This window comes from Acartia tonsa, chromosome 7, assembly GCF_053477335.1.
Source record: "Acartia tonsa isolate MP-2025a chromosome 7, ASM5347733v1, whole genome shotgun sequence".
Classification (NCBI taxonomy): domain Eukaryota; kingdom Metazoa; phylum Arthropoda; class Copepoda; order Calanoida; family Acartiidae; genus Acartia; species Acartia tonsa.
The window spans coordinates 15387898-15400415 of NC_137266.1; the positions used below are offsets into that span (position 1 = coordinate 15387898).

Sequence of the window (12518 nt, forward strand, 5' to 3'; positions counted from 1 at the left end):
AAGAAATTTTTTTAGGGGGAGGGGTATTTTTAATTTTTTAGGGAGGTTGGGGGTGTCCCACCCCCAAGAAAATAGTTATAAACCTTCCCGGGACCTATGAGAAGCTACCCTGTAAAGGAGAATCTGATCGGTTCAGCGGTTTGCGAGATCCTTCGCTACAAACAAACAGACAGACAAACAAACAGAAAGACAAACAAACAGACAGACAAACAAACAGACAGACATCGTTCTACTTTGTATTATACATGTCAGAACATTCGATATTACCCTTGTTGTGGTGTAGCTGCCCTACTAACAAAACATGCACTAGCAATGCAGATGTTTTTATCTACCCATGCCTTCTTCAACTAAGAATGAATTTCAACAAAAGCTGAATGGTATAGCAAAACAGTTTTTACAACACAGCCAAATGTTATATAATAGCAAAATCTTAAATATAGCCTACAATTTATGAATATACTTACTATTACACCTAATACTAAAATAATATGCCAAAATGCTAATGTATTAAAACGATGTAAAAAGGATGAGAAGTAAAGTATAAATAACCAGTTTTTTTTTCTTTTAGAATTGTCATGTCAGCCAATAGATGAAGGACAAAAATAACAGATATTTTAAAAATGGCAATGTAAGCTACAACTTTTAACAGTTGATACCAATTACTAGAAACTGTTATACTTAAAAATTTAAGAATTAATGTTTATATTATATTTACATTATATTTCTACTGTATAATTACAACATTTTCCTATGAAGAGTCTCTTTAATGGAATAGTAATTAGATTGTTAGTTTTTCTACATTATGGTATTTTCAGTCAGTGTGGTATATAAGTTATTTAATTTAAGATTTATGTAAGAATTATCTTGCTCGTATTCATTCGAATCCGGTGGATAGGAACCGGTTCTCATCCATACGAAAAAACTATGTTTAGCATCGTATTATATTTAGCTTTCTACGAATATAAAAATGTACAATCATAAGATTAAAACCAGTTTTTTAGCCTGTGCCTTCGGCACCTCGGGGCTAAAAAAACTATATCCGCGGAAATCTGTTTATAATACGATGCGAGAAATAACTATTACAATTTAAAACCCTAAATAACAAATACATCAAAATTACTTTTAATTTTAATTTTATACAACTTTGCTTTCATTCTGATATCTTTTATAGTTTTAAAGATCGCAAGGTGGGGGGAGGGGGGAAGGGTTAGAGGATATATATAACTTTCCTAGAAATGGGATTATGTTATGGTTTATCAAAAAAAAAGAATTGTTTGATTGTTAGGGATCTAAACACAACCAGAATAGAGAAGAAACAAACTTTTCCACTCAATTATCATTTTTTATCATTTAGAAACAAACACAATTATTTAACTTAATTTATCTATCTATTTAATATTTATCTATAATTCTACCAAACGTTAATATTTATATCTATTTTCTATCAATTTGCACTCTTTTTCAGGAGTAAAGCTACTCCTTTATTCATTTTGTCTGTCTGTTCTCGGTTGCTTTTAAATATAGGTATATAAAAATGAAAAAAGGTTTTTTAACTCATTTACTTTGATTTTTTTAGTTGACTATTTGTTTCGTTTTGACATTGAAAAATAATGTGTTTAAAAACAAATATAAAATCATTTATTAGAAATGTTTCATATTATTATTTAATAATTATTTATGTACTAAATAGACAAATATGTAAAGATAAAGTGTTGATTTGAATTGTGGTTATTAGAATCAAATAGATAGATAGTTACTACTAGAATAGATATTTAGTTTGTCATGATAATGTGACTTGTAATTAGTTAAAATGATTATCAGGAATAATTTAGTGAAGGGTAAAATTTAAAATTTTAGTATATTGTTTATATACTCAAACTGTGAGTTAACCTGAAGTTATTTTTATTTTAATGTGAATTTTTGAATGTTTTTTTAATCTTTTTTTAATTTAGAATTTTGTTACTGTTTTTTCTTACTTTTGTTGGTAGGAGTTTCTGAATCACAAGCAAATATATCACATGGTAAGTTGTACTTTAATTAACAATTATGACCAAATTCATCTATTAGTATAAACTAATAAGGTTTTTATCTTTGAAGCTAAAGATCTTGGAAATTGCTGGTCTGAATTATTTGTACTCTTTGGGAAAACTTTATAAGTATCTTTAGGGGGGTTAAAGTTATTTTACCGACCTACCCATTCCTTCTAGAGTCTATATAAGAAGAAAGTAGTGCTATTTTATAAAGTAGTAAGGTTTTTGTCTGTAACTTAAATTTCAATAACTACTGAACCGATTAAGTTCTCCATTTTAGAAAAGCTGTAAAATACATTAAATAACCTGATGGTTTTTTGGCTCTTCTAATCCTTCAAATACAAATTTCCTAGATTCTAGAGGCGTAAATAAAATTACTTCTGCTGAAATTAGTTATTGTCATCGAAAAATCTTTTATGATTTTAATGATTATATATCTGCTAGGATAGATTTTTAAAAAGTTGAAGTTGAAAATTAATTTTGGCATGTTCAATTTCTAGATAAATTGGAATCTGATTGTTTGAGATTACAGAGTTTATGTGAAGGAGAATTTATCTTTGATTTTCAAGGTAAGTGTAATTTTTAAATATTTTTTTCCATCAATATTTTGAATTTGTTAGATATTTCACTTACAATTTTTAGATTTTTGGCAAAATGCTTGTATAGAATTCAATTCAAAGTGCAAAGGTTTCGAATCAACAAATTTGGAGGTGATAAAAATATAAAAATACTCTTATAAATTCTTAATAATATATGGAATATATAGTATTGAGGCATTACTAGTCAAGATTTTGTTTAGAACAAAAAGCCAGAAGAGTGTAAATACCCTAACTTTAAAAGTTTGACAGACCCCAACAGATCTGCAAGTCACAGGAATGAATAAAACAAATATTTATATAAATAGTTTTTGACTAATAGCATATTTCAGATTTAATTTAAACATTTGTTTATTCATCTGAAATACAGGAGCACAAATCCAAAATCATGTGACAAGAATGACAAAAACAACACATCACATGACTGGCAAGGTCCTGGATGGTATAAATTTAAAGATCCTGCAGGATTCAGCTTAGTCAATGAGCCCCCAGGAGCAAACATGTGTGGGGGATACAAAACTGGTTGGTTAAGAGAGGGTAATCATCCAGTATCAAGGTGGGGTAAATCAAATGGCACTGTTTGCTTTCAAAGCCATGAAAGTGATTGTGATGTTTCAGTGCAAGTTCAGATTGTTAATTGTGATACATTCTTTGTTTATCATTTACCAGACACTCCAATGTGCAAGCTAAGATACTGCGGAGGAAATGAAACATATTCAATTTCTACAACAACAATGACATTGAGTACATTAACAACATCTAAACAGTTTATAGTTTCATCATCTAAAGCATCAAACACTACAGATGGCCCAACTACAGAGGAAGAAATAAGTACCTCTACAGTAACCACTACTGAAAAACCAACCACAACAACTACTACTACAACCACAAAAACAACTTCTACTACTACAACAACAACAACAACTGCTGAAGAAGAAACAACCACAACAGAGGAGGAAACTAATACACCAAATCCAACTACCACTACTTCCACAACAACTACTACCACAACAACTACTTCCACTACAACTACTACCACAACAACTACAAAAGTGACTACTTCAACAACAACTACTACCACAACAACAACTACTACCATAACAACAACTTCTACCACTACAACAACAACTACTACTACTACAACCACAACAACTACTACTGAAGAAGAAACAACCACAACAGAGGAGGAAACTACAACACCAAATCCAACTACCACTACTTCCACAACAACTACTACCACAACAACTACTTCCACTACAACTACTACCACAACAACTACTTCCACTACAACTACTACCTCAACAACTACTTCCACTACAACTACTACCACTTTAAATACTACAATAACAACTACTACCACAACAACTATTACCACAACAACTACTAAAGTGTCTACTTCAACCACAACTACTACTACTTCTACAACTACAACCACAACAACAACTACTGAAGAAGAAACAACCACAACAGAGGGGGAAACTACTACACCAAATCCAACTACCACTACAATTACTTCCACTACATCTACCACCACAACAACTGCTACCACAACAACAACTTATATTGCAACAACTACAGAAAAAGAAACAACCACAACAACAACTGCTACTTCTTCTGCTACTACAACCTCATCAACATTTACTGAAGAAGACACAACCACAAAACAGGAGGAAACAACTGCAATAAATTTAATTACTACTACAATAACAACAAAAACAACAGGAGAAGAAACAACTGATACAATAAAACCAACAACAACATTAAAGCCATCACCAAGTAGCACTAAATACCAAAATACTACAGATGTTTCATCAACAGCTGTTTCATCAACAGCTGTCTCATCAACTGCTGATTCATCAACAGCTGATTCATCAACTGCTGATTTATCAACAGCTGAGTCATCAACAGCTGATACTGAAACAACAACTGAAATAAATACTACAACAGAAGAAACAAGCAAGCCTGCAACAAGCACATTGCCTACTTCAACATCAACTTCCAAAACATCTATGTCAAGTAGCAGTAGCTCATCAATTACATCAACAAAACCTACAAGCACTAGTACTTTATCTAGTGACAAAACAGAAACAACTACTGTAGCAAATAATGAAACAACAACCACTTCACAAGAACAACCTCTGTTTGAAATCCCAGCTTCATTCATTGCCTGTTTTATCTTCCTGGGATTGTCCATAGGTTTATACATTGCTGCAATAGCAAAACTTTCTTACCTAATTAAAAAAGATGCAAAGTATATAAATGTACTTTTACTGTTACTTGCAGTTGGGTTATTCCTAATGACTATATTGTACATAATACTGAAGACAACAAGGCTTACAGAATACAACAATATATCTTATGGTGAGGATGAGGTATGCTTCTTTTTTATTTCTACATCTGATATATAATTTGATTAATTTGTAAAATTTCTTTTAATATTTAGTTATTATTTACATCAAAAAGTTTTTAAAAATGTTAAATTTTCTTTTAGGAAGTATACAAAGCTTGTGGGCCAATTATAGAGATCTTATGGTTGTCAGTACTTTTCTCACTACTCTTCTTGGCATTTACAACATTCATGGAAAGGTTTTCAGTAATATTTAGGTAAGGATCAGTCTTATTCATAGACTAAACTTTAGGAAAACTAGAGTTTTAGCAAACTTTGTTTCATTGTTGTAAAAAAGAAACAACCTTTATTTAAGTGTTTTGTTATTTGAAATTTATTTACATTTTTAGGAACACACTAACAAGTGCTATAATTGCTGTAGTGATATCTGTTCTACTACCATGTTTGCTGATAATTATCCTTGTGTGTTGGAGTGATGGAGGCTCTAGGGATTATATACCAATTCTAATTCCTGAAATGTAGTAAGTTCAAACAATAGTTATCAAAGAATTACTCAAATATCAAAAAGTATTTTAGTCTGTTTGTCCTTAAAAAGTTGACTGCCTAAAGACATTCTTTTACCAAGCAAATTTGGCACCTCAATCAGGACAAAGGTTGAGCAATTAAATGGTACATTACAATTGCTTATTACGCTGAAGTGTTTAGTGTTTTAAGCATAATTCTAAATATCTTTAATAAAGATTTTATAAGAGTTTACAATTTAAAAATATTTTTAGTGTGAAAAAATCGCTGCCATCTTCCTCCTTGAACATTGCCATGTCAAGTATGATTATAATTACCTCCTTGACAGCAATGATTTTTGTAATCCTTATTGCTCTTACAATCAACATATTCTGCTTCTCCAGCAAGATCTTCATGCAGGCAACTTATCACAGAGTCAAGTAAGTCTTTTCAGTTTAATAAATTAATAGGTAAAAAAGGAGAACAGAAGTTGGTAAAAAGGAAGTGTAATACATCAACTAATTGTTTAGGTTTATGTTCAAATTACTTTACATCGTGTTTCCCTTCCTGTTAATTTCTTGGATTCTATTTATTGGTGGACAACAAAAAGATGGAGAAGCAACAGGTTGGCTTTTCTCCAGTTAATATTGTTAACTACAAATCTTTGTTGTAAAACAGCTGAAATGTATTCTGTAAACCTGAATACATGAAATGCTGATTTAATGGAGGGGAAAAAATTCTTGTTTGGTTCCCAATTTGATATATTTCACAGTTATTTGTGCAATGCAAAATTGTCAGAAGCTTAAAATTTTTACAGGAGAAACAGTGTGTTTTGCCATCTTCCATTTCCTGGCAGCTGCAATGTTTACCTTTCTTGTCTTCTTTGACAAAGGAATGCACTGGTTCCAGAAGTCTAAGCCTGCCAGGAACTTGAGTATGGAAGGTAAGTCTGTAATTCTATATAAATTTTTTTACACCTATCCTCTAAGACATATTCTTTAGAACCCCTTCCCCTCCGAATTTTTTTTACATAAATCTTTTGTAAGAGAGGTATATGTTTTCTAGGCTAAATGTTTTCAGAAGGAGGATTGTCTTGTTATCTTAATAGCCTACAACTTGCTCAGGACAACTAATTTTTTTTTTTAAACTTAAGACCAATTGGTAGAGTTGTTTTTGAGATCTTCTTTGAAACACAAACATTCAGCAAGGATTTGTAATTTGTATAGTTAACATACAGGAAATAATGATTTTTGATACATCAGTACTTTTTCATTTTAGATCGGTATAAGCCACAACAGCGTCTTCTGAAAGATCTAAAGTCTGCATTAAATTTCAGGTATAATAGTTGTTTACCTGTGTCACTTTGAAACCAATTAATAGCTGATTATTTAAAAATCGACTCTTAACAAACTGGAAAGACAATTTTCCACAAACAATAAAGTTTTTTTGTATAAAGAATTATTTATAAGCATCAAACCAACTAATATGATTTAGGGGAAAATCCAGAAAGAAATCAAATACTCCACCCATAACTGTTGGAAATGGAACATCTTCTCTTGAAAGGGGGTTGGATGGAAGGATTGTGTTTAACTTTGGGGATACTGCAGGTAGTATAAATATGTAACATTTATACTTTTGATTTCAGATTATTAATATTTATTAATCCTTTCTAAAGATTATTCCTTTAAAGATTTTAATATTTGTAAAAGTTTATTTTTGCTAATAGATGGAGGAATAATGGGGAAAATGAAGCCCAAATCAGGACAGATTTCCAAGAAAAATAAAAAGAAAGGTTCCTCTGATCAAGGACAGTTCTTGGGGCAAATTTATTTAGGATATACTGATGTAAGATATTGTTTTTATAACTTTTTCAAGAATATTAAGTAAAACTTTTTTTATAGATGACAACCATCAATATAAGTATTTTCTTAGATCTGTTAATGTTAAAAAATTATTAATTACTTGTTAAAAAAATGTCAAGCTTGCTCAAACAGATAATTGGTATAATCTAAAAATACTGACTGAAGATCAAAAATTAAAAAAAGGAACACGTAAAATATTTACTAAAGTTGTAGATACAAGTGGTTACAGCACTACTATTAGGGTTTTCATTACAAAATCATGAAATCACAATATTTTAGGAAGTACAAATGGTAAAAACAGAAAGTAATGGATACCAAGGTAATCAGATTTTATCAATATTTTTAAATTTATATTCAAATTCAATTCATCTTCTTTTTAAATAATAAATGTTCCAGTATTTTCCTAAAAGTATGATATACTCAACTTTAGAGAAAATATAAAGCTTTAAAAAAAACAATTATTACATTGTGATGTAAAAAATATATGATTAAGTTGGTAAAAATATTTAGGTAGAAGTGAAGGAATTTATCAAAGCTATGACAAAGATATTAATCCTGATGCTGTAAATAATTTTGAGGTATTTTAATTTAACATTTATCATATGTATGTGTCTAAACAATAATAACAAATCAATATTACCAGTTTACACTTATATCATTCTTGGCTAAATATTGTACACAAACTAACAAAAATCTAATTTTTAATTTTGGTTTTCAGTTAGAAATTAAACTAAGAAAAATTGAATAATTTGTTAAATTATTTCATACTCAGGAAACAAGTTTAAGCTGGAACAGGGGTATGATGAAAAGAATTTCAACTAAACAAAATTTAGGTACATATTTGTAGCAAAGCTGATCTATAACTAGAATATGTACTTCCAACCAAATGACTAACTGACCAACCAAATGTCAACTAATTGATGTAATAATATGATTTAATAATTTAACAGGGTATCAAATATCAATACCACATTTAGTGGTAATACTATAACAACTGATCTTGCTTTCTTGAGTATATAATTGTTGCTAGAGTAGAATGTCTAAGATATTATTAATCAAGCTACTCTGGTAGATTTTCTCTTTCTAAAACTCGTCATCTCTTATTCCATTACTTATCTTAGTATTAGAAGATACTTTAGACCATAGTCGAGATGTAACTCAAGTGTCAACTGGAGTGTTGGTTCATCAAAATACTTCTGTAAAGGTGAAAGCAAATTTCTTAAACCTTGATCACTTATAATACAGTTTATAGTATCAAATCTTTACAACAAGTGTTACTCTTTTATCTACAAGTTGCAAAATGGGGGTCAAAAGAGTGATATCTTGTTTGAATAAAAAAATAAACAATCTATATGTGTACATAAAAATGTCAAAGTTGACTATTATGTCATCAAAGAAATGGAATGCCTACATGATGGAACATAATAGCTGAACTATGTGACACAACTATCCCTTTTCTAGAGTCCAAGACAGAAAAATTCGTCCTCAAGCAGTCAAAGTTCTCTGGAAAGCATAAGAGAAGAGAAAGTTCATGAGGCTATTTACTCAACTGTTCAAAGAAATCAAGAAAGGCCCAGGTAAGAAATTTACACTCCATGTAAAGCGTTAACAAATATGCTAGTTGTTAGGAAAGTAAGGTGATCAAATCTAGTTAGTAACTGAAAAATTGAAATAGTTAAAAATGTACAAGGAAATTAAATGTTAGAGAATGACATATTTAAATGTACAGCTTAGTTTCTGACATCAAAGGGTTGGTTGTCTAAGGTACAGTTAGTACTTTCTGAAAAATCAATACAATAAAAAGGTTCAATAAAAACTGAAGCAAATTTCATCTGCACTTTTTCAAAGAAATGTTAATTTTTTTTAGGAAACAAGGAACTGTTATCCAAAGGGAGAAAAGGAAAAGCAGCAAAGAATTGAAATCAGAAAGAATCGAGTCTGGTCATAGAGATATTGTTAACAGACAAATAGAAACTAATGATATTCAAAGGTATTTTTCTTAGATATAATATACATACTAACATTTTCTTCAAGGCTAAAAATAACATTATTTCTGTTTTAGGAATTCAGAAGTTCATGGAAACACAGGTACAGCTCAAACTTCATCTAAAACTTTTGTCTTTAATATCTAATTTACTATTCTAATTATTAAAATTATTTTATACAAAAAAATGATAGAAAATATGAAAAAGTTTCAAAAAAGTATTTTTTAAGATCAACCCAGAGAAAGGCGACATTACAGAGGATCTTCTTATCAACCTCCATATTTAAAACCAGGTACAAATACAGTGCCAGGTAATGTAAAATTCAAATTGAAAAATTTATCAGGGTTTCAAAAATAAATTGTGAAATCATTTCAAATAATAATCTTAATCTTCCATTGTCAAATTTTGTATATCTACCTGTACAAAATAAGTTATTGCAATTGACCTCACCCTGGATGCCTAAAAGTGATTGTTTTTTTAGGTTTGGGACTTGAACCAAGAATGAAGGATGCTCTAGACTCAGGTTTGTTCTATTTTAAACAAGGTTGATTTCTTTCTTAAACAACAAAATACTTTAAAAATTGCAGAATAGTAAATAGTAGGATATTATACAGGGTGAGTCAGAAAAAACTGAGTTTTTCGATTTTTAGAAACAACCAGAAGGAATACAGAAAAAATAATTATATATCCTTGTTCTCTGTACAAAAGCACATCAAACTTGTAAAAGGTGTTTTTCATCATCTCTAAAAATGCAGCCTCTATGATAGGTGTATGGTGTCAAAAAATGCCTTGTATTGATCAAGAAAAATTAAAATAACTCATCTATTTTGTATAAAAAATCTTAAAATTTCAATATTTATTTAGAAAAAGGTCTAAGAAAAGTACTTTAATGAGTTTTAAAGGTGAAATGCTTTTTGGCTCCTCACAAAAGCATTTTTAGAATACTGCAATTTGTCATTTTTTTCATATTTCTTGATTGTGATGCATGTGGTTTAAAAGAATCTTCTATAATAACGTAGCTTATAGTAAAAAGAAAAAAAAACCTTTTTATTTGACAAAAAAATCTCTTAAGATAAAAAAGTTATCAAGGTTTGAATTTTTAAAATGAAAATGCCTTTTAGAAACCCTACTCTATTTAAATGAAGTTATTATGGTGGAATATAACACACAAGTATAATTTGTCAAAAGGGGGCGGAGATTTTGGAGATTAAATCCAGTCTTGCACCAAATATAGAAGAAATTCAGGGGGAGGGGGTAGGAATTTAGGTAACAAGATGAAATATTTCCGGTCATGAGCTGGCTTTCCGGTCATGGAGTATTAAATCTTAACAATAGATTACAACAAAACGTTTGATTTATAATGTGATAATTTAATTTAAATAAATTGTATTTTTAAGATGTTAAATATTTACAATCTGTTGAATACAAATTTTGATAATCAAAAAATATGTTTGTTTATCTTTTTAGAGTAGTAGACATTTTTTATTATTCATAAATCTACCTAAAAAGTACAAAATAATGGCTGAAAAAGTCATCACACACACTATTTGAAATCTTTATGCTCTAAAAAGCGCCGTTGTTTTCAGAGATATTCAAAAACACCTTTTCTAAGTTTAATGTATATTTTTATAGAGAACAAGAACCTATAATTGTTTTTTCCATATTCCTACTGGTTGTATCAGAAAATCGAAAAAACTCAGTTTTTTCTGACTCACCCTGTATAATGAGAAAATTATTGATACATATATACCTTTTACAAAACAAATCTTTTACATTAAAATTTTCTTGTTTTCTTACATTCTTTTAAAGAGAAAGTAGTAAGATTTTTTTACTGTATCTATTAATTTCAACAACTACTCAACTGATGAGTTCTCTAATTTAGGGATACTTCAGGGATGGTTTTAAGATATCTTATTTTTTCTATTTAAGTTTTAGGATTGTTTTTTGTCCTTTCTTATTACTTTGAATGCATAGCCCTTAATACAGTTGTAGCCAATAATTATTGTAAAGTATATTCAACTTCTTTCAGGGAGGTATTATCTGGATACAACATGCCATCCACCAACTTGGAAAAGAAAACCATTAAACAAAGGAAGTGGAAATCAAAGTATCAGTGTTAATGTCAATGTACAATAATGGGGTCTGTTTTGTTATGATTTGTATTGTTCTATTATTGTGTTGACTGAATATACATAAAACTTTTGTTTGTTGTGATTTTAATTTGATAACTTATTGTGATCATTTAAAAATAAAGTTAATACACATAAGGAAAATTTTTATTTCTACAATATTATTTTGATTATTTTACACAATTAAAATAGTTAACTCCAGATCTAATAAAATCTAAACCTGTTAATAAAACAGTTTCTTTACAAGAATTAAACTTTAAATTACTACATGAATATAAAAGTTCTTCTTTAATAATAGTTTTATCAAAACCAGAAACTATTTCCTCTAAATGATTATTTGAGAGATTTATTTCTTCATTTTGATTTTCTTCTTCAGGTAAATTCTTGGATATTACATCTCTTCTTTTTCTCTTACTGTTAGAATTTGAATATTTATAAAATACAGGTATAATTCAGAGACCTCTAGAAACGTGAATAGCAACTTTAGGTTATTATTAAATGGTATATTTTGTAGAACTTGAACTCATTAAGCATCTATAAAATTGGTAGGTCTATTTTACCTAAATCAAAAAAAAAGTCAGCCGTTTAGCCGTTTTTGGTCTTTTGTTAGGGAAAAATTATTGATAATGATACAAATAAAATTTCTAGCACAAGCTGATTAACAGCTAGAACCGACTAAAAACGGCTGGTAGAAGCTATAAAATGCCAAGTGTATCATTTTAATAATGTAAAAATATCATTCAAAAAGTTGATTCCTATGTAATTACTGATGGATTTGCCCTGAAAATAGCTAAAAACCGGCTAAACGGCTGAGCCGCCAGCCGTTACTTTTGAACACAGTAATAGTGTCTGACTGATTATGACGTAACAAAAAAAATTAGCCAATGAGAGGCCGTCATTGACCAATGGTAAAATTTATAGTGGCCTCTCATTGGCTATTTTTTTTGTTACATCATAATCAGTCAGACACTATTACTGTGTTCGTTACTTTTCCAACTTTTTTATTCGATTTAGGGAAAATAGACCTACCAAGATGGTTGCATTTACCCCCCCCCCCCCTTGCTTACT

At 29.6% G+C, this 12518-nt stretch overlaps 1 protein-coding gene across 2 annotated transcripts; it reads left to right on the forward strand.

Annotated features, from left to right (window-relative positions):
* Positions 1-1770: 1770 nt before the first annotated feature.
* Positions 1771-11593, forward strand: LOC145324935 (uncharacterized). Of its 2 annotated transcripts, none has more exons than XM_080167695.1 (24): positions 1771-1838; positions 1953-2021; positions 2531-2599; positions 2673-2740; positions 2830-2899; positions 2993-4998; positions 5118-5230; positions 5363-5494; positions 5750-5914; positions 6005-6099; positions 6292-6417; positions 6753-6810; positions 6969-7081; positions 7201-7319; positions 7616-7655; positions 7847-7914; positions 8109-8169; positions 8458-8540; positions 8798-8913; positions 9204-9326; positions 9399-9424; positions 9551-9613; positions 9803-9844; positions 11351-11593. In XM_080167695.1, the coding sequence occupies exons 1-24, from the start codon at positions 1811-1813 to the stop codon at positions 11455-11457; spliced, it is 3960 nt and encodes a 1319-aa protein (XP_080023821.1). In that variant the 5' UTR covers positions 1771-1810; the 3' UTR covers positions 11458-11593. The 2 variants fall into 2 exon arrangements, with proteins under 2 accessions (XP_080023821.1, XP_080023822.1); XM_080167696.1 differs by having other exon boundaries at positions 8476-8540.
* Positions 11594-12518: the final 925 nt, after the last annotated feature.

Excerpts from the sequence above, each read along its gene's own strand:
- LOC145324935 (XM_080167695.1), top strand. The coding sequence starts at position 1,811 with ATGATTATCAGGAATAATTTAGTGAAGG. Across the intron at positions 2,900-2,992 it reads CCCCAACAGATCTGCAAGTC|ACAGGAGCACAAATCCAAAA; the intron begins ACAGGAATGAAT and ends TTCATCTGAAAT. Across the intron at positions 9,425-9,550 it reads AGAAGTTCATGGAAACACAG|ATCAACCCAGAGAAAGGCGA; the intron begins GTACAGCTCAAA and ends GTATTTTTTAAG.